The 21,861-nt window shown below is 42.0% G+C and overlaps 2 protein-coding genes across 8 annotated transcripts; one reads left to right on the forward strand and one right to left on the reverse strand.

Annotated features, from left to right (window-relative positions):
* Positions 1–174: 174 nt before the first annotated feature.
* IL4R (interleukin 4 receptor) lies at positions 175–13,690 on the reverse strand. Of its 2 annotated transcripts, XM_014886433.2 has the most exons (10): positions 13,569–13,690; positions 10,473–10,586; positions 7,069–7,210; positions 6,051–6,202; positions 4,918–5,072; positions 4,174–4,330; positions 3,305–3,404; positions 2,658–2,727; positions 2,442–2,518; positions 175–2,342 (listed from the first exon to the last, which is right to left on the reverse strand). In XM_014886433.2, the coding sequence occupies exons 2-10, from the start codon at positions 10,540–10,542 to the stop codon at positions 611–613; spliced, it is 2,655 nt and encodes an 884-aa protein (XP_014741919.2). In that variant the 5' UTR covers positions 10,543–10,586; positions 13,569–13,690; the 3' UTR covers positions 175–610. The 2 variants fall into 2 exon arrangements, with proteins under 2 accessions (XP_014741919.2, XP_088030269.1); XM_088174143.1 differs by lacking the exon at positions 6,051–6,202 and having other exon boundaries at positions 13,569–13,656.
* On the forward strand, positions 13,683–21,294 carry NSMCE1 (NSE1 component of SMC5/6 complex). Of its 6 annotated transcripts, XM_088174148.1 has the most exons (10): positions 13,712–13,786; positions 14,151–14,499; positions 14,645–14,713; positions 14,810–14,951; positions 16,759–16,880; positions 17,669–17,746; positions 18,471–18,617; positions 19,560–19,676; positions 20,517–20,637; positions 21,086–21,294. In XM_088174148.1, exons 4-10 carry the CDS (start codon positions 14,834–14,836, stop codon positions 21,139–21,141), a joined length of 759 nt encoding a protein of 252 aa, XP_088030274.1. In that variant the 5' UTR covers positions 13,712–13,786; positions 14,151–14,499; positions 14,645–14,713; positions 14,810–14,833; the 3' UTR covers positions 21,142–21,294. The 6 variants fall into 6 exon arrangements, with proteins under 6 accessions (XP_088030273.1, XP_088030274.1, XP_088030276.1 ...); XM_088174147.1 differs by lacking the exon at positions 14,645–14,713 and having other exon boundaries at positions 13,683–13,786; XM_088174150.1 differs by lacking the exon at positions 14,645–14,713 and having other exon boundaries at positions 14,151–14,504.
* The last annotated feature ends 567 nt before the right edge of the window (positions 21,295–21,861 follow it).

Raw genomic sequence — 21,861 nt, forward strand, 5'->3', positions numbered from 1 at the left:
TTGTCCCTGTAGAGCTGTGGCTGCCACTGCTGGGTGCTAACCCCAGCTGTCCCCAGGGGTCTGCATCATGTCCTGGCTGCCAGACCCAGGCAGGCAGCAGTGCTACAACCCAGTGAATCATGGGTGACCTAGAGCAGCCCTCACTTCAGCCATGATTGAAAAAACAAGGAACAATTCAACTCGTCATACAGTTTATTTCCAAAGACTAGCTCAGTCTAGTGGCTGCACTATGTGGCTAGGCTACCTCCATATAGCAGGTGTCCTCTTGAGCAAGGGTTTGCACAAGTTTGTTTTTTTCTTCCTGTTGTTTTCCATTAACAGTTCTAGGGGTCTTATTTTTAACTGCAAGTGTCAGTCTAGAGTCCTCACTGTGAATGGTGTGAGAATCAGGATAGGAGTTACTCATAAAATGACAAGGTAGCACCTTGTCTGAGCCATGGAGCTCCAGGGGCTCTGCAGTTTTTCTAAGTTTAGCCCAACACTGTCCAGCCATGCTGGTAAGCTGACTGCTGAGCCACACCCCCCACCCCCATCTGCATGCTTCAGCATCTCTTCACTTCCCCCTGCATCTCCAAGTTCCCTCAAGTGGTTGTGTGAGTAGCAGTGGAAGTCAGTATTTTAGTCTGTTATCACCACCCTCTTGCATTACTTCACCAGAAGGGTTAAAGCTTTTCCATTTTGTTCCCTTTGTAGCTCTTTCTTTGCTGTTTAAATCTTGACATTTCATCTCTAACAAATGTAACAGCTGTTCATCTCTGCTGGTATTTTCATCACTGCTATCACCAGACAGCTCATTAGCACTGTTGATCCAAGGGCTGCTATCACTAGTCCGTGTGTCATTCTCACTAGATGCTAAACCTGGGACAATGGTGCAGTCAGAACTCTGAACAGTCAAACATACACTGTCCTTTATCCTTGGGTCAGGTTCATAGATTGCAGTATCTGGAGGTGCTTCACTCAGGCTGTTGCACAGATTAATGAAGGATTCATACAGTGATGTAGAGATAACTTCATTGTCACTGTCCCAGTACAGACCGTTGTGTTTACCTGCACTCCCAAAAGGCTGATAACCAGACGGCCGAGGTGCAATGGGGCAAGAAATGATATCTGCTTTCCTTTGAACATTTTGATATATTACGTGCTTATGTGTTTCCTCCTCTGAAAGAAAAGCTGAAGCATCCTCATTTGCATGTGTGGAGAAAGACAGAAAACCAGTCTGTTCTGAACAGGTGTTTGGAAAATCAAGCTCAGTGCTGGGAGATGTGTAGCTGTTGTTGTAACACGTCTGGCTGCCAGCAGGCCGAGTGCTTTGATCTCTGCAGCTGCATTCGGCCATCTCTGACAGCTGTGCCAAAGGCAGTGAGGAGGGCAAGCTTTCAAAGCTACTGTTAGCCATCGACTGACACACGAGGGCATTGAAGCTCTTGTATGCAGAGCTGCTTGGTTCCTTGCATGCAGACACAAGCGTATTAAAGCTCCTGTAGGCAGAGCCACAGGGTTCCAGGGATGGAGACAAAAGGGTGTCACAGCTCTTGTAAGCAGAACCACACAAGCCCATGGATGCAGACACAAAGGTATCAAAACTCTTGTCTGCAGGGCTGTTTATTCTGTCTGTTTTGGCTCCAGACAATGATTTGTTTGTAGACTCCTGGATCAGGACACAAGAGTCAAGCTCACTTTCAGAACTACATAGAAAAAGGCTTTGATGAACCATTTGTTGAAGATCTCTTGCATCCAGAGAAGCAGAATTTATACTGGAGCTCTGATAGCCAGATTCAAAGGATTCTTCTGATAGTTCTGACTCTTTGCTGGTTGTACTACAATTGTAGTCATCTTTAGAGGCTTTGGTGAAAAGGGGAGTTGTATGAGAAATATCACATGGTTGCAGACTCTGGGCTGCACTTTCTTTTGGATTTCGCTGTGATGGATTTTCTGACCCAACGTTCTCTAAGGTTTTCTTCTCAGCTGTGGGGATGTTTGGGCCCTTATTGTCTTGCATGTTATTTTCATCTGCCAGGAGTGCATCGAACATGTTAGCTAGTAACTCATTGTGTTCAGTGTGCTCTCTGAAAGCACCAATGCTGCTCTCACAAGGCTTGAACATGGTGATCTGGTTGCCAGTTTCTTCTTGGCTCTCAGTTTCACTGTCTGTTAAACATACACAGATTTCTATACACTCTTCAACTGGTATTGTATCAGGGGTTAAAACTGCACTGCTGCCTTTTGGCAAACACTCTCCAGACTTGCTGTGGCAACTGCAAGATGTCTCAACATTTCTGATGTTATCTTTTCCCTTGAAGTTTTGGCTTGACAAACTTTGAGCCTGACAGTTCTTGCAACTTCTGTTTTTGGAAGTCAAAAGGAAAGGACAGTTAATATTTATGGTACAGGAAACAATTTTATGCTGCAAAGCAGAGGAATTGTTTTAAAATCTTACTTACATTTGTTGTTCCATATGACTCTGCTTTAAGTCATGGAATGGGAACTTAATTTCATCAAAATGGCACGGAACTGAAAACTAATAAAGATACAAATGAGATTTAGGATGGATATGAGATGCACTTAGTATCCCTTACACTAGACAGACAATAAAATTTATTACATATTCTTCTTCTGATGATCAGGAAAAGGTATCTTTTGCAAAGCTTTTAAATTACCTTGACATTTTTTACAACCAAATGGCTCTTTGCTGGATTTGGGATTTGATCCCACCATTCTTTCTTCACTCTGCAAGGGAAGAATGAAAATTACTTGTTTTGACTGCACTTGGGCTTAACCGGTGTACATTTCTCTCTTCTTTCTCCTTTTCCTTTTAGGCATCTGCATTGCAGCAACAGAAAGTGTTTGTTTTGGGCATCTCCTGCTTTTCATTAAACCAGTGTAAAGATGTTTGTATGTTTGGTATGTGACTGCTCTGCACAATGACAGTCACCTGTTCTAATCGTGTTTAAAATGAAGTGTGAAAGAGACAGCATCCCATTTTCACATTACCATTTAAAAATTTTGAAAGAAATAAAGGTATTCAGCCATCACTACTTGAACTCTAGCAGAGATTAGGGCCCAAAACTGACAACCTCCTCCTATAATAAGCCTTTTCCAGTAAGATTAATAAAGACTGTTCAGAAAATGACACAGTGCAACTGACTTGTGTTTATAAAATCTCTGCTCACAGACAGCTAGATAAAAGCGCTGAGAAAACCCAAAACATTAGATTTCTCTGCTACCAGACATTCAGCTAATCAATAGCTATACTGATATCCTTATAAACCATTACTCTATAAACTCTAACAAGCAGGATACCTACTTAGTGAAACAGAAGTAACAAATTACAGATCCTGCCATGATCAGTATGCAGGATGTGGGCACAGCCATCTGCAGAATGTCTTCAGCCTTCACCTCGTAATCTGTAAAACAAGCAAATATTTACATGTGAATGTGCATCTGAATGCAAGCACTGGCATAACCAAATCACTTGCTGCTCTTCTGCAATTAAAAAAAAATGCTTTTTTAAAGGACGTAAAATAAAGCTGCCAGCACATAAACAGCAGAGCCCTAGATGGCATGTGGTGTGCCAGAGACCCTCTGGTGCAGGTGCTGTGCTCAGCTACTGGACACGGCAGGAGCTGGGAGAGCCAATGGGTACTGCAAGGCCACTGCCAGCCCTCAGGGACAAGGCCTGTCACACAGTGCCTAAAATGGCATTATCATTGCCACTGCAGGGCAGCTATGTTTCTTGTTCTCTCTGTAGCTCTTCAGGGATTTTTAGAAACTCTCACACCTCTATTAAAATACTGTTTGATTTGCAGCCTATATACATATATTTATATAGCTATATATCTATCTAGATATATATATAGATATATACAGATATATCGTGTTCATTTATACCCACTTGCTCTCACATCAATGTTGCTGTTTAGTTCAAATATCTCTTCTACTTCCTTGTTGTCTACTCATGAAATATTTATAAAGAATAAGCACATTGCTTTCGGCCTTTTTTTTTCACAAGGTTAAGCAATCCAACCTCCCTTGGTCTTCTCTTCCTTAGTTTCCCAACGTATTCACATTACATTCAAAATGATGAAGAGTCCATAACTCTCCTCCAAGAGAGCAGCAGAGTATGTAAGGCTATGTACCATCCTTTTAGCAAGCTGCTATTTCTGACACTATTACCATAGTGAAATTCAACTTCTTCACTCCATTCACTCCAGTAGGCTGGGAAGTCCATGTAGTTACACCTGAGACTTGCAACGTAATCATAGCCTCTCTTCAAGGAGCTTGCAGTAATCTCAAAGCTTTTTGCCTGGTAGTTAATTGCTTTTACAGAAACCTGAAAAGAAAATGAGGGAATTCACTTTGATTTCTTTATAGGGTGAAGGGTTAGTGACAGCAACTAAACATCAATAGTGTTATGTGTCTCAGTAACCTTTCACAAAAGAACAAAAGAATGGCTGGGTATGACACTGCAGCTCATGTCATCAGCAGGTGGCACCTGTCACCTGTCACCTGTCACCACGTGCGTTCTTCCGCTACCGGGGAAGCCCAGCCCAGAAATGCTGGATTACTCAGAAGGGTGTTTGAAATGCCTCACCTGCCCCACAGAGCCACCAACCCCCAGCTTCCTGATGTCTAAGGAGCAAATGAAGTTGAGGGAACAAAAGCATTGCATTTTCAATCTCTACCTTGTCTGCTGCAAGCAGCAGACCATTTTGAGGTGGCAGGCAGAAGTTTCAATCCCCTGACATCCAGCTGAACTATCTTGGGGGCAAAGTGAACTGTGGCAAGTGTGTAATCGGGAACACTGTGGGACTTGCTCTCACTGGCCCTTACACTATTATTCATGAAGTGCTTTTCTAGAGGACTTTTTAAACCTAAAAACTCTGGAGACAGAAAAGGAAGAGACTGGGTGTCTCTTACCTCTGTTGGGTGCTGCTTCCTCCAGTACTTCACTTCATAGATGACTGGCTGTCCAGAGAGCAAGGATGAATGAGAGTGGCTCTCCTCCCAACTCAGATTGAAGTTACCATTTTCAGCTTTCTCAACGGCAAGATTTTTGGGGGCCCTCGGCTTAACTGTATGTTAAAAAATACAGACCAGGGTAATGGGAGAGCACTGATAGAGAGAAGCAGAGAGAGAAGCATTCACCAAAGACCAGATTATCATCACAGTCAATGCACTTAGCCCTTTTCACTATGCTGTAGCACAAGAATAGAGAAGCTAAATCTGAGCAACTTCAGGGTATTTATTAACAGTCACTGATTCTTCAAGCTGGCTGAACTGCACGGCCTTTTGGTGCACTGGATGCAGCTTTCAGCTTGGAGAAACGGGAACAACCTGTGCCCTGACAGCAGCAGCTGTGAGGCTGAGTGGGCACAGAGCTCCAGTGCTGCAGCCAAGCTGTCCTGGCTCCCTGTCTCTAGGAAATCAATGTGGACTTCTGCTTATTTGGCAGATAAGCAGCAGTATCAATCAAGAATTCTGAAAAGAACCAGCTCTCCGTCCTGCCTAAGGTATGAAAATGGTTTTTCTGAGTGTTTAAGGTGACAGGTGTTACCAACAAGCACACTGTTCTGACCAAACTGGGGGCCTAGGCAGAAACATGAAATGTGTCTACACTCTGTCCTGTTTAGGAGCAGTCTCTTTAACTTTTTATCACTGGCTGTTAAAATCCAACAGCAATTGCTGTGAAAAATCCTCTGTTCATGTAGCATGATTCAATTAGCATGAAAAATCAGAGTATGATAGAGACAGGAATGGGAGGAATTTCAGTAGGAATAACCAAGTTTCTTTCTAGAAACTGAAAGTAGCATGATTGCTCTTCACCCTGTAAGCCACAAGTAAAATGCACTAAAGATAATCTACTTACATTAATTCCTTAAGAATCTAATCCAAAATGAGGTTTCTAAAACAAATGCATTTTGCATTTAAGCTACCATGACACTTTGCACCTCTGACAAGCAAAAACTGTTCTGGTGACAGGAATGAGAAGTTAGCTAGGATTGCAAAGCCTGGAACCAGATGTACCAGTGACAAAGTAAACAAGTTCTTACCAACAAGGGCTGGTGTAACATTGTAATTCCACATATCAGTGCCATTGAATTGTAGGGCTAGAATATATGTGAGGCCTGATACAAAATAATCTGGATATATTGTACAAGTGCACCTTAAACTGTCTTTTTCATTCTCAGGAACACATATGTTTCTGAAAAACAGGCACAAAATTATGTGATGTTTAAGAGAATGTGACACACTATATCCTTGAAAAGGTGAAATCAAGTTTCCCAACATGAACAACTAATCAAAACCGAGACAAGTCAGCGCCCAGAAATGTTTTCAAAACAAAATTGAGATGCCCAAACAACACACCCTCCCTAGCCCCCCCCGGATATCTGTATCACACAAATTAAAAACTTGACAGAAAGCCTAAGGATTGATCTCAAATACCACCCTTTGTCACACTTCAGCTTCTAAAGGACATAGTAACAACTTGTTAATATAGGAACAGGTTTATTGCAGTGTATGAGCAAGGTTATTTGAATGCTGGTGTGGTGAAATCATGCAGCAAGAACAGGAGAACCCAGATGCATCTTCTTTTGTAAGAGATGATGACTGGCCCTGCTCAGAACAGGGACAGGTCTGTGCCTGAACACGGAGTTAGACTGGACCCAGACACAATCACCTGGGCTCCAGCTGAAAGTATCTACAGGCTACAGACCAGTGAATCAAGCAAGATTTCTCATTAAGAAGGTAAAATTCTGCATGAAGTTAAGATTTTGTAAACTTCTAAGAGCCCTACTACTCCTACCAGTGGGACTTGATCCCTCTCCCTCTTCTGTGCTAAGAGAGCAGAAAGTTCTACAGAAGAGTAGACCACTGAACAGAGCGTGCTGTTAATTGCAGAAACCCATTTTACTTAAAAGGAAATAATCCATTTTACTTTAAGAGGAACAATCTGAAGTACATTTTGTCCTGGACACCCACAGTAGAGGGAGGGAATTGAAGCCAATAGTGGCTGTAGGATATCTGAAGCTCTAACAATGGCAGTGTAACATCTTACTAAATACTTACGACACAGAAGAAGTTTCCTTGCTGTAGCAGAGCCGGAATTCTTTGGAGCAATTGGTTTGTGCAGGCACCTTCCAGTGACAAACCAGCTCTTTGTCAAAGTCAGTGAAGCATTCAAATTCTTGTACTTGTCCTGCAGCCATAACTAGGGGACAGCAGCATACAATGAGAAGCAAGAGAATCAGAAGACTGTATTGGACTAAGCTGAAATACTAATTTTGGCGTCTAAACAGAGCTGCCACATCCCTATAAATTAAGTGAAAACATTGTTATTTTTTGTGTATGGATAAATGGAAAGAGGGCACTCACTGTCTCCACCTTTCTGGAGACAATGTCTATGGTCTTAGGAGAAGAAGAGCCTGCAGTAGTAATAGAGATAGAAGGGCACATCTCAGCCAACAGAGACTTCCAAGAACAGAAAATCCGATTCCAATAGCTCTATTTAAAACACATCAACATTAAATCACAAAATAGCATCATCCCACCTGTTAAATACAAAAAGTTCAAAAGCCAAAATGCAGATAATTAAGAGTCAGACCAGGATCACTGCTTAGAGTCATGACCTCGTGCTTTACATACAATGGTTCTGAGCTTCCCAAATGCACACCTTCTGCTCCCCAGAGCAGCTCCCCAGTGCCTAGACCTTCCTGCCACAATCCTTCCTCCAGTATATACCTTTACTTGATTTCACTCAGTACTTCCTGTTCTGTCTCCTGCTTGTCGTTGCTATGCCAGCATTCAAGGCTGAGGAGAGACTGAGTCACAGAGAGCCAAGCACGGAGGAGCTCCATCAAGGCCCAGAGTCCTGCACTCCAGTTTGCAACTACTTCCACTGGCAGCATTTAAGCAAAAAATAGAATATACTGGTCAAAATATCTTTGTAAGACCTGGAAGCAGAAATAGAATCCACAACCCTCAGTATCTCTTCTCTTCCAGCCTCACTTTCCTTTATTTCAATGTGCTCCACAGGAGTGATACCCAGAAAAGCAGAGGAGAAGCTGGGTGACAGAAAGGTCATGCTGTTATTTGGACTAACAGTGTGCCAACCCTGGTACTGGACCCTGGAATGTGATCATTAGAAAATAGCTAGAAATAGCTAATACTTTTATCATCCAAGACAATTATTTGACTTTTCTGATGTTTAACTTCTCTTTCACAGGTAAATAACAACAGTATCTCCCTTTTCCTGCACAAGTTGTACAAATGTAAATCCTTTTCTACTTTACATCTCCTGTAAAAAATTAAAAATAGCTTTGATTGATTTTTTTGAATCCTATTAATTAAGATTTGCTGAGAATTTCCAATGGGATTCTGCTAGACAGTTTTCTTCCAGAGACCAAATTTCGTGTACATGGCCCAGTACATTACCAACTCTTCATGCTGATCATTTACATTGCAAATTCAAGACTCAGTTGCCAACTATTCACACCCTGCAAGCCCATTGTCCTTCAGCCACTCCTGCTTCACAGGCTTCTTCCTTCCAATGGGTACCTAAATTTCAGATTATTCCTCCCAAGCTTTTTTTGTTGAAAGTACTTAATTTCATTTTATCTTCCCTACATTTTTATTTTTCTGTAGTCCACTTGCATTATTTACTATGATCCAACTTCTGCAAACTCTGACACAGTACAGAATCTGCAAATGTAAAATGTGATGGTCACACACCTTTTAGTGGACATGATATACAGCACAATGTGATCTATAAAATTTGGATTCTAAGCTCTCTGGTATATTGACTGCTTATAAACCTAGAACTGACTATGATTCATAGTTTTATTATGTTCAAATACTTACAAAATGTTTTAGTTTAGTTACTAAGGATAAATATTTATCTTGTGGATAAGAACTATTGCTGTTATGTCCTTTCTGCATGGCAGTACCATGTTAGGTTCCCTTTTTTTCTGCATGGTACTCAATTCTTTAGCACTCATCAAAAAAGCAGCAAGCTCAAACTTCTGCAACACTTTAACAGTCACACTGCTTTTTATTTTACAATAATCATTACCTTGTTGATGTTGTTTATATTCGGTTATATTTATAATTTTATTGCTAGTTTCCTTTTTTCACTTTAAAATGTACTTTTAACAGAAGTACTATCAATTTAAGGCCCTTAAAGATGAATAACATTATTTTTCAATGTGTTAATCATCATATACTTTCAAGAATACTTCAATTAAATGAAGCTCTTCCTGCTGTGTTAAGCTATGACGATTAACAGTTTATCTTGCCATTCAGTGCCCTCATATCTTTTCAGAACTCTAAATTATATTCTCTGCTCTTTTCCTGTCACCTTCTCACTTTTCCATCTCTGGTATACAATATTTTTTTAAAAGCTCAGATATTCGAGAATTTCCTTTCACAACTATATATAGTACAGGGCTTGTTTTGAGTTTGTATAGTTAAAAGAGGGAACTGAAATACTGAATTTCTTTTTTAATCCTCCAAGAGTACATGATGCTGAAGAAACACTAGGCAGTTAACCAGGCAAACAAACTCGAACAAAATATGATAAAATTAAACTCTGATAAAGATCATTTAGGGAAATGAAAAGGTGGAATTACCTAGATCAGACAACCCTGCCAATGTGCTCTTGCAAACCTTGATCCTTCTCATTAATTCAAATTGCACTATTTCATAGTACACAAGACAGTAGCTAATGAAACTTCTTTTTTAGAGATAGGCTATTTTAAATTGTCTTTTAAATATTTTGATTTAGCTTCTTAAAACAAAATAAAATGAGATTTAAGAAACTATAGACTACTGTGGAACTAGTTTAAAAAAAATACAGAAAGCAAAGTGTAAGATTCATTTTCCAGAAAATAAAAATGCATTCTTGAATACCATTAGTACAAATATTACATTAGTATTTATAATCAAACACCATAAAAGATGCAATGAAAACAAGCCACGTTTATATTCAGCTTCTGCCAACACGAAATAATCCTTAAGGAAGCAGCAGCCCTCGGGCTGGGTGAGTGTGCAGGCTCTGCACGCCGAGAGCCCATCCCTGTGCAGGGCAAGCGAGAGCAGCCAGGGCTGCCGTGAGCCACAGCAGGAGCCTTCAGCCTTTGGAGAGCACAGAGTGACAGCAGCCCTGCAGGCACAGCTCCCTGGGCCCAAACCACAGCAGCCAGGGGACACGGCACCGTGGGGAAGGACAGCATGGCTTTCCAAACCTGTTTCTCCTTCCCGCAAATTTCTACTTTTTCTTGCCCACAGAGAAAAGGTCAATATCAAGAAAAGAAGAAGTCTACGATTTTTTTTTTCCTAGTACAGTGATATTTCTGACATTTGAAGTTACAAATTCTATAGTAGTTAATTAGTGGTAACAGCGTTACCTAGTGGTCATGGAAAAATGCTGTCAAGAAAAACTTCAGTATAAAAATCTAAAATATTGATGAACATACCTGCATTTGTTGTATATGAAAAGAAAAGGATCCAAAGGGTATATGGTGCAGCAGTTAGGAGTCTTGCCATTATTGAAAATGGTCAGGTTCAACAGGAAAAACCGTGCTGCAATTCTGCCAACAGAAAACATAAGAAACTTACATTCCTGTCTCAGTTAAGGTAAAGGTGTTTTTCCTACCACTCTGCTAGATGTTAGAGTTCAGACCTCCTGCTGTACCTGTTTCCTACCTCTGGCCCCTAAAATTATCTCACGGAAGAAACATGTAGAACAAGGGGAATACAAATGAGCTAGAAGATTTTTCTGAAAAATTTTAATTACAGAAGATACGGGACTGACATTGGCAGTGGACTTACTCTCTTTAGCTACTAGGAAAGCTGCTAGCATGTAAAGGGTAAAAAAGGGCAAGCACTAGACCAAAAACGGTGACATTGTCAGCAAAGCCCTACGATTCCACTCGGGTAAGTAAAAGGATTTAAGAATCAAGTGTCCAATCTATTGACTAAAATGTTTTCCCCAAGTTGTATCACCAGTACTTTGATAATCTGAATATCATCCTCTTAAAAAAAATTTTAGCAAAGAACTCTGAGCATTGTTCCAAAAGAATGCAGATTCATTAAAACATTAAATAATTAGAAGTTGTAGAACACATACCTAATCATGATATAACCAGAACAACTTTGGAGAAGGAAAATAATGCAGCTTTTATGTCCCTAAGCATAACAAAACTGTCTAGGTAAATTGAAAACAGATGAAATAATTCATTTCAGACTTAAAAATAGCAAGTGTCCCCAAGACTTTTTTACCAATGTAGCTACTTAATACCTAAGATAAGGCTACTAGCTTTAATATCACTACAGATGGATGTGATGCATTTAAAATTCTGGTAAATTCAGATGAAGTCATGCTAACTAATATGCTTTTGGCTTTGCTTTCAGTATAGAGAGGGATAAAATTCGTTCAGCAGCACATTGTTAAGACATAACCCTTTGTTCCCTTCCTCTCATGCTTTCGGAATTTTCTAACTTTCACGTCTGGACAGAGTGTTCTTGCTGCCTGCAAGCTTCGGCTGTTCTGTTTAAACCCGTAGGGCTCCCAGGTAGTACACTAGCTTTTATTTCAAAGCCTCATGATTCTCTCAGTTGAGAAGAGAAGAGAAGAGAAGAGAAGAGAAGAGAAGAGAAGAGAAGAGAAGAGAAGAGAAGAGAAGAGAAGAGAAGAGAAGAGAAGAGAAGAGGAAATTTCCTTCAGCAGGTGAATGGTGTTGGGTGTTCTGCAGAAGCTTGATCAGATTCTGAAACAGAAAAATCACTGAAAGGTATTTGTGGATGGCAGTTCAATACTCTCTTCCCCAAGCAAACCATGCAGCAGAACCACATTTCATCTGTCTGACAGAGGTGAGTCTGTCTGTCTGACTGAAAACATCCATCTTAGAAGTTCAGGGATAAGGACATTGCTAGTGAAAACAGAAAAACAGAATGGAGACTCCTCTGTGACCTTCTCTGGGGCAGTTACTGCTCACCTAGTAATAAAGGACAAACATGAAAGACAAATTTCTCATAAGAGCTTGAGAGCTGAGTTTTTCATATTCTGAGAATAGATGAAAAGTGACTAAGCACAGTGATACTTTTTCTAAAAGAACACAAGCACCTTTGCTGCTGCTCAGAAAAAAAAAAGAGCCAACTGCTCTGGCATAAAAAAAAATAAATCCTTCATTTCCCTTTTTCCTGGAACTCTGAAGAGAGGAAGCATTTGCTTTCCACTGTTAGGTAATGCTGCCACATGACTGGAGTTCCAAGAAACTCCCAGAACTCTTAGAACTTTGGCAGAGAATCTTGAACCACGTAAGCATGTCCAAATAAGCAGATGGCAGACCAAAACCATCTTCTCTTGGAAGAATGGATCTGCACATCTGCATGAAAATGGACTTAAGCCAGAGGTTTAATGAAACTGCAAAAGGAGAAAATTTTAAAACATCCACAGCTCTTCTGCCTGTTACCTCTTAAGTTTTTCATTATACCAGACAATGAAATACCAATCTTTAAAAAGTATGTATAGACAATACTAAAATTGCAGCAAACCTAGTAACTAATATATTTGAGGAAAGTAAATTGTAAACACATAAGTCACTTCCCCAAACCTAGGAAAGAAATCTCTGTCGGGGTTAGAAGCAGATGTACACAATTACCGGCACAAGGTATATTCTTTGATCACTTAACCTTTCTGTTTCATGAAAAAAATATTACGTGATTAAAATGATTTTATTTACTATCAAGAAAAACGGTACTAACTTTTGGTCTGGTCTTCTAAGGAAAATAGGGTCACATTTCATTAACAGGTATAATGTGCATAACTGTAATGTGCGAAGAGTAACTCCTGCCCGAACCAAGAGGTCAGATATTAAACAAGACTGCTCAATGTACCATTGCTGCAATTGTGCACCTAAAGCAATTTACATTAATTCCTTAAGAGTCTAATCCAGAATCAAGTCTCTAGAACAAATTTCTTGTTTAAAACTGGGATACATCTTGTCTTACTCTCTAGTATTTAAAGTACTGGCTATAAACGCTGGATAAAATCAGACAAGCGGTACATGGCAAAGCAAAAGGTTCACCAACAGATTCTGTATCAAACCTTAAAAAGAAAACCCGTGCAGAGCGTAATGCCGCCTGGCGAGAAGCCGCCGCTTTCCGGGCGCTCGGCACGAACCGGGGCCAAGCCCCGCGGCCCCCGAGCCCCGGGCTGGGCACGGCCGGGAACGGCTCCGATGGGGACGGCGGGCCCGGCCCGGGCGCGGCTGCTGCGCCCACCGCGCTGCGGAGACTTACACCGCTTGTGTCTGAAATACTGTAAAAGGAGCACTCGAGTTTAACAGCCTCGAGGAAAGAGAACCGGCTCTGCCCGCGGGCTCCAGCCGGATCCGCCGTACGGGACGAGCCCCGGGATCTCCGCCCGGCCAAGCCCCGGAGGGAGCACGGACCTTCCGCCCTTTCCAGAACCGGCACGGAGAAAAACAGACCGCACAAACGGCGCGCCAAACGCAAGGAACGAGAAGGAGCCGGTCCCGACGCCGGGACGAGCAGGCCGCCGGACGTACCTTGTCTGTACCGAACCTGCGCCAGGCTCCCGACCCGGGCGCTCCCGACCCGGACGCGGCGCCTCCCCGGGCCCGGCCCGGCACCAGCGGCCCCCGCACACCGCCCGTCCGGGGCGGGGCCTGCGCGGGCCGGGCCGGGGCCTGCGCGGGGCGGGGCCGGCCCGGGGCCATCGGTAGCAGGCGAGCGCGGCCATCGCCGAATTGGCGAGCGCGGCCAGGTGCGGCGGGCGGCTGACGGGGGTGGTACCGTGGTGGGAGCTCCGGTGGGTCCCGGAAGGGCCGAGGGCTAGCGGGCCGGGCGCTTTTCCGGGTCATTGCCTCCGTGGGCTGCGGCTGGCCTGGGGACGCGCGGGCGGCGAAGCCGGAGCTCAGTCGGGAGCGGGCAGTCGGTTGGTACAGTGGTCAGAGAATTGCCTGAGCTGCCTTTAATTACTTCAGGCGTTCTTCGAAACCTGTAGAGGATTATATTCTGTCCGAAGTCACCCGCTCTGACTGACTGTGCTCAAATCAGGGAGCAGGAGCTTCATGTACCATAGAATGACAGACGGTGTTGTGTTTGTCACCCAGCACTGTTATTTTCAGGTTTGGGCGACGACAGTGCTGCAGATTCCGCAGGGGAGAGTGCCGGTTAACGGCAGCTTCGGTCGCGCTTCGTGGGACGTTGGGCGCTCTCTGACTCCCGTTCGTAACAAGTCACAGCGGCCCAGCCCAGCTCGCTCAGCAACACACTGCAGCTTCGATGAAAAGCACACCGGCTGGAGAAGATCGTTGTCACAGTTCAGAGGCTCAGTGACCACTAGGAGTGCCTAAAGACCCTCCGAGAGCACCGTCTGAGACTAACTGTGCAGACTCCAGCGGCTGCTACGTTTATCACCTTGAGCCAACTGTGCACGTTAAGCAGGAGTTATTCCCCTGTGTATCCAGTGCTGCAGTAAAGTATTGCTTCCTTCTTAATACTACGTTGGTGTTAAGAAGGAGTTTTATTCTCGATTTTGGGTGACAACAACACAATGCCTACGTTGTTCTTTTCTGTAGCTAAAACTAGTTGAACATATTTATCTCTTGCACCCTTCCAGAACCTCAGAGCTGGTCACTCTGCCTTCTCAGGACAACCTTGGGATCTCCTTTTTTTGCCTTCATTCAGTGTAATAGACTTTGATTGAAATCTTGTGTACACTTAGACTGTTGTGTTCTTAATTTGCATGAACATGTGCATTAATTCCAGCTTAAACCTCCTGCAGCACTTGAAGCCTGGTGAAACACTGATGGCAGCTCGGATGACCGATGCTCACCGACGGTTCTTGCAGGTTCTCATGTCTAATGGGATAACAGAAGGATCAGAGGCCAGGAAATTACACCAGCACTGCTGTGAAATTGATAAAGGTGTGTCTGTCCTGGTGATGAAAGAACTGGATTGTTTTCCTGGTGCAGTTTACAAATAATTTGACTTCTCGAGGGCATGCACCAGCTAAAAAAAGTTAAAAAACTGTAAAGATATGAGTGTTCCCTCTCTTTCCTGAAAGATAAAATAATACAGCAATGAGTAAACTAACTTCTAATCAGGCCAGATTTGTATATAGTACTTTTTATTTTCTCAGGGTTGTTGTTTATAGGTTATACATATAAATGATTTTTAAAAAATATTTTTTGACACTGAAAGTACTTCACTATAGTGAATGCTTTTAAGTAAATGCACTTCAGTTATTTCTCCCAGGTGCTGTGAGAGAAGTGACTGCTGCAAAAGCATTTTGGTGAGGAAGAGATGAGGTTTCCTGGGGAATTGCTGTGCTTTCTTCCCACCTCACCTGCCCTGTATTGTTCATTCCAAGTCCTGGAAGCTGTGCTCCTGCCAGGCTTAGGACTGTTCCTGTGCCATGGCACCATACTACTCACTCTGCAGGGACTCTTCTGTTTTTCTGCGACTTTGTACCTACTTAGGCTTAGATGTAATGTCAGAATGAAGTGGCCTATTTGTGTCTCTGGAGTCAGGAACTGTAACCTGATCTACTTCTTAGATGCTAAAATTGTGAAGTGCAACTTTTGGTGTTCTCTAACCCCTGTTCATTTTTTATGGAGAATTTTTATCCCTTTTTTTCTCACATAAGATCTACTGGAACAACCACTTATCTCACATTAAAACGCTGTAGCTGTTGTACAAAAGAGTATTCTGTTATCTTTCATCTTTTACCCTCTCTGACTAAAGCTCCCTGACTACTTTGTGCAGTGTTTCCTGCTGACAGGGGCCAAGCAGGTGGCAAAATTATAGTTAAATCTTGTACTTATTTTACTGTCATTCTTGCTGTTTGTTGGCTTTGCTTGCTGAAGGAATCTTGTATATCAGAATCAGGAACTCCTGGGCAGGAGCATCCTGTGAGTGCTGGATAGTGCTGAGGGGTTTGTGAGCAGGACTTGGCCCAATGCTGTTACACCAGCGAGGGACTCCTGTGACTGACAACAGGATTAATTTCGTGATAACTGGTTGCATTTTTGAGACATGAATAATTTATCTAAACTATGAGCTCTTACTTAGCTCTGGTTCTTAAACCATAGCCTGATGTAGGCAACAGGAGCATTGCCACTTACAAAATCTTGTTTTGGGTGGATGTGAGGGTTGTGCTGGTGATGTGCAGGCAAGAACCATTGTATGCTTTTACACAGAATGACTGCAAAGTCAATCTTAATTATGTCTATGATAAAACTGCTGCTAGTATTTGCTTGATTTCTACAACACTAGAATTTTAGGTTTTCTTATATGTAACTTGATCATTTATGTGCCATTAATTTGTGAAACAGAGCATACAGAAACAAGAAATCCCTTGTTTATAAAGGAATTCAAGTCAGTGTATTTTTCTATTGTGCATAATATTTTTTCCCAGTCATATTTTCTTTTCAGTTCAGCTTAGTTCAAGTCACTGTAATTACTGGATTAGTGCTGTGGGTTCCCTGCCACAAGGCAGAATGTCTGGATTCTGTCAACTGATTTTAAAGGAGCTGAGCATCTCTGAAGGCCACGAGACAACAGCACAAAGACATTACATGTCTGCTGAATAGAACAGTTTGAATTCATGTTTGAATTCTGACTTACAGTTTTAGCACTTTTACCTGGGAAAAATGTTTCATATAAAAAGATCTGTGTGATGTGTAGTTGTTTGACTTTTCTTTATATGTGTTTTTTCTCATTCATTTTCAGTTTACTACGCACACGATAAACTGGACGATTTCATCAGCACTATTAACAGCCACCTGCAGCCTTTGTTTATGCAGATCCGGAAGGGAGCATCAGAAGATGATGGCAGAGCACATTATGCTGTAGTAGGTACCTGCTGTGCTGTTTGTGTGGGGCTGGCAGTGGCTGCAGGAGCTGCTGCGAGGGTGAACTGTCACAGCCAGGTGTGTGGGAATAAGACATGGCACCAAGGATGACAGCACTGTTGGAGTTACTTAGCATAAACATTGCTTAAGTGCTGAAGTGAGATTCCTTTTCCACGGGAGACTTTCTTTCCTGAGACAGATTTTTTAACTAGAAGACACAGAGAGCTATCCAACATCAGTTTTCTTTTTCTCCCACTCAAAAATCAGCTAAGCACAAAAGGGTTACTGAGGAGTGGCCTGTAAGTTGTTTCCCCAGATGATCTGCAATATATGTATCAGAGAAGGTTAATAATTTCAGAAGACTATACAGGAGGCATTATAACATTAGCTGCTGCTTTTAGCCTTTCCTTTTGCCAGCTAAGTTGAGCAAATAATTAATAGTAGTAGCATGTGCAGTAAGAGTAGAAAACATGGGCAGCTGGTTTTCACAGTTTTCATAGTTCCTGCTTCTGTCTAGCACCTGTGCCGTGTGAGCTCTGCTGCAGCACTGTCTCAGTTCTGGGAGCTTGGGCTGTGGAATGGTTTTGCCTGGGCAGAGGCAGCTGTGGGGAATTTGTGGCTGGCAGATGAGGGGTTGTAAAGAAAGAACCTGAATACATCAAGTGCCTTTCAAAGAACTAACATTTATGTTAATTGTAAGATGATGTATTCTTAACCTCAGGGTTTTTTTTTTACAGCTTCTGGTATAAAACTACATCAGCACTTTATATCAGTTTATTTTTTTGTAGGTGAATTTGGCAGAAACTGAAGTAACTAAAATGGCATCTGACTATACAGAAACTGAATTAGAATTGTTCAGAAAAACAGTAAGTATGTCAGTTATCACTTAGTAAATCATACAATTTGTGAAGGTATGTTAAAATGAATGGAAATGGAGATGTGCTTGAGGAAGTAGTTGCCATTTTACCTAAGTTTATGAGATCAAATGGGCGGAGTGGGCAGGGATGAAAGTACGTGCAAGCAGTGATTTGCTGCTGTAAGTCACTTATGGGTCAGGCAAAATCAGCACCAGGGAAGGGCTCCTAGGGGTTAGGGACTCGACATGCCTACTTTTAGTTACACAACTTTCTTCAGGATTTTCAGTCATGATTGCTGAGTTTTCTACTGGCTTCAGTAGTTTCGTAATATACAGTAGTTTTTAATGCTAGCAACATACAAAATTAATTTGCTGATTTGCATCTAAAAATATGGTTATGGAGATTTTTCCTCAAAAGATCTTTGATAAAGAGCAGATAAAAAGAAATGGATCTGTCACCACTGAGTGTGTCCAGGGGTCCCTGAATGCAGATTCATTTAGGCAGCACATATACTTCTATTTGTGGAAACATTTTCTTGGCAAAGATCAGAACTGTGAAGGGGACAATGATTGTTTCAGCTTTTGGCCTTTGTTTTCCAATTCTGGTTCAAGCCATATACTGTAGTATCTCTCACATACGTGGATGCTAAAAAAAAATGCACATTAGCACATTACTGTGTGTCTGCCTAATTGCAATGTTTCTAATACTTGTTTTCTAATGTTTCTTCCTGTAGATGGACCTAATAATTTTATCAGAAAATGGCTTTGCCTCATCTACGGATATTTTAAACTTGGCTGACCAACTTAAGACCAAGAAAATGAAGAAAAAGGAAGCAGAGCAAGTGCTGAAAGTTTTTGTGGAGGATAAGTGGCTCTCTGAGGTAACTGCATTCAAGTGTTCATAGTCCAGCTGCCACGTTCTTACAGATGAGGTAGCTGAGACTGGAGCTCTGCTTGAGTGAATGATGGCAAAAATGGTCTCATGGGGCCCATGCTTCTCGCTGCTCCAGTTTTTTTTTTCCAGAAAAGGAAGTAGACTTACAAGGAAAAAGTCCTTGGGTAGGACTGTACAGAACCATGTGGTTTCAGTTTCTTGTACCTGAGCCAGGTGGGTGGGTGTGTCCAGTCCTGCCCAGTGACACACAGACATCCTTTGTACACAAAAGCACAGTATCCTTCAACCTGGAACAAGAGCTGGGGAAAGCTCTTCAGAGTGATCAGTGCTGCTAGTTGCATTTAGAATTTCCTGAAAAGGAATATGTTAAACTCTTGTACCAGAAATGTGTGGGCCATTGGGCACATGGTTACACTTGTTTTATGAGGGAGCAGTGGAAATGAGCTCACCATGGTGGACTGACCATGTGGACACTGCAGTTGCTTGCCAAGTGAGACCCTAATCTCTTTTCTGCTGGAGTCCTTGCATCATAGATCTCCAGCCTGCTGCCACACAGTTACTTACGTGTTAAGTTGATTTGGCTGATATTTCCAAAGATACAGTAATGCCTAGAATTTGTAGAAAGCCAGGAGAATTTCCTCTGACATATAAATGGAGGATGCCAAAAGAGCATGCCTCTGTTAAAGAACACATGCTTGCTCATCTATGCTTTCCAAGGACTAGATCTCTGTTAAAGGTGTGGGGTTTTTATTCTGCTCCTCTAAACAAAGGAGTTCTGCCATTTCAAAAGTGTTCTTGTGTTGCATTGTACCAGCATGTTGGTTTCATGACTGTAGAAAAAAAGTGGATTGTTAACAGGTGGTTAGCAAAGTCAGAAAAGATAGAAGGAATTAGAAGAAATTCCTTATCTCAACACTTGTTTTCTTAGAAAAATGGAGAATATACTCTGCATACCCGTTGCATAATTGAGATGGAACAGTACATTCTCAGCAACTACCAGGATGTGGCAAGGAAATGTAACATCTGTCACAGCCTCACCATCCAGGTAACATGTTTTATCAACTCAGCCGACGGACTTGCATGGTCATAGCTGAGGTTTGTGATGCTTTCCCTTGGGTATAATCTTGGTCTTATAATCTGGTCATGGTGCTCATGCATTTTGTAAAAAAACCTTTTTTTTTTTGTCATTTTAGGCATTTTATCTTCTGTCTTTAGAAATAAAATTGTCTTGGAGCAATGTCTCCAAGTATAACATTGGAGAAGTGCACTCCTGCAATGAGGAACATGGTTGTGCTGTCTGGCTTTGCAATCCAGCATGTTAGAGATGAACTCCTCATGCTGAAAGAGGTTTAGCAGTGTCCTCTTTGGGCCTGGCCAATAGATGTCATTGTGTGACACATTCATTCTTGGTCCTGGGACTTCAATTCAGGAATTGCTTCTGTTTGGACCTGAGAAGGAACATGTGCTATGTAGAGCATGCTAAAGCACTGTGTTTTGATAGCTGGGACCTTACCCGTTCCATCTTGCTGAAGCAGTTACAGCCTGGATTCCTATTCCAAAACTCTTGTTCTGTGAGCCTGCATCTTCTGATCTGCCCAACTAACATGCTTCCATGTTACTTTTCCCATCCCAATTAGTCTCCTTTATTGCAATGAAATTGTCTTTCAAGCTAAATTTTGTCCATATAGGGAAATAGTATTTCCTAATTCACAGAAAAATACCTCCTCTTACCATTTACCATCTTTGTCTGCTGTGTGTCAATCACACGTATTGTGGGAACCATTCTTTGGAATGAAGTGTTGCATATCTGCTGCTCTTTGTAACAACTTTCTCTTAAATTGAAGGACTGTTCAGAAGGATTTTATGAATCAACTCTTGATTTCAGAGCCAAGTATGTGAATCCTGTGGAATTGGAATGCACTTACCTTGTGTCAGAAAGTACTTCAGAGGCCAGACTGAACCCCGCTGTCCCAAGTGTAATGAATTCTGGTCTTGTGACACCCCAGGTACCAAGGAAAGTACTTCTAAAAAAATTGAATGTAATAATACTAGGAAATGGGCTGTGATATCCAATGGCATTACCTGTATTATTTATAACTGTGAACATCACCTATTTCTGACTTCAGTAGTGTGTTTCATACACTAAACCACACACAGGCATTGAGCCCTCAAAAAAGTGCCACAGGGGCATAGCTGACCCGGTGCATATTTTTTATAACTATCTTTAGAAGGTGGGGTGGGCAGGGAGAAGGAATAGAGGCACACACAACCCATGACACTAAAACTTCTGGAAATACCAAGCTTCTAAAAATCTATTTGGAATTCCTCCATTTATCCAGGGAAATTGGACATTTTGAACAGCAACAGAAGACTATACAAAGCATTTTAGAAAAGGAGGTGATACAATATTATCTTTTTTGTGTGTTGTCCATTTACCTTCCTTTTTCTTTACAGGTGTGAGTCGGATGGGCTCCCATTCACCACAGAGCTCCACTCTTGGCCCTAGATGATGCCAGTAAAGCTTGTCAGTGACATCTGTTTGCCTCCACTGCTAGAACAGCCAGACTGTATTGTATTCATTAGTAACAGTGCTCAGTGCACTCCTTTTCTAAAGTTCTAAGAATCTTACAATAAAATACCATTTATGTTCCTGTTCACAGTAATGCCTGCACAGCTTTCTTGGAGGCTGTTTTGTGTTTGTAATTCTCCATATTCTTGGGCTGGGACTCTCAGTCCATGTTTGGGGATGAAAGATGCAAATATTTCAGTGGGTCCTGCAGGCTGATACATGCAGCTGAACTCCTGAAAGAAGCCTTTGTCAGCAAGTGCTCCCTGTTTGTATAGGGACAGTACAAATGGAGTTGCACAATGGAAATGACACCTGCTGTAGCACCTCAAGCAGGTGAAAAATCAGTGCAGTATCTGCAAGACAGCTGGCTGACTCTCTGACCTACAGCTGGAGTTGGAACACTTCTCATTGGCACTGTGGTTCTGCTTTGTCCCTTCTTTAGATGCACAAGAATTTGTCTTGATGTAAGGCCAGGTCACGAGCAGCTGTGCTCTGTAAGGAGGGAATATTGCCACAGAAGGATTGGGAAGCAGTAGGACTGGACTTGGGGCAATGTTAGCTTATTTCTGCAAAGTGCTGAAGAAATTACCATATTGAGATTCTTTGGGTTTTTAGTCTTGGCACTTCTGTCTCCAGTTTTAAGTAAGGATGCTTTTTCCTT

Source organism: Sturnus vulgaris, chromosome 16, assembly GCF_052056855.1.
Source record: "Sturnus vulgaris isolate bStuVul1 chromosome 16, bStuVul1.hap1, whole genome shotgun sequence".
In the NCBI taxonomy this organism is placed as follows: Eukaryota; Metazoa; Chordata; class Aves; order Passeriformes; family Sturnidae; genus Sturnus; species Sturnus vulgaris.

Bases quoted from the DNA above. Each gene is read 5' to 3' on its own strand.
- IL4R (XM_014886433.2), bottom strand. From the start codon at position 10,542: ATGGCAAGACTCCTAACTGCTGCACCATATACCCTTTGGATCCTTTTC. The intron at 4,331-4,917 runs GTAAGAGACACC...TTTTCTTTTCAG, and splicing joins GGAAGCAGCACCCAACAGAG to GTTTCTGTAAAAGCAATTAA. The intron at 3,405-4,173 runs GTAATAGTGTCA...CTTGTTTTACAG, and splicing joins AGAAGTTGAATTTCACTATG to ATTACGAGGTGAAGGCTGAA.
- NSMCE1 (XM_014886464.2), top strand. From the start codon at position 14,771: ATGAACATGTGCATTAATTCCAGCTTAAACCTCCTGCAGCACTTGAAG. The intron at 17,747-18,470 runs GTAAGTATGTCA...TTCTTCCTGTAG, and splicing joins TAGAATTGTTCAGAAAAACA to ATGGACCTAATAATTTTATC. The intron at 20,638-21,085 runs GTACCAAGGAAA...TTTTCTTTACAG, and splicing joins CTGGTCTTGTGACACCCCAG to GTGTGAGTCGGATGGGCTCC.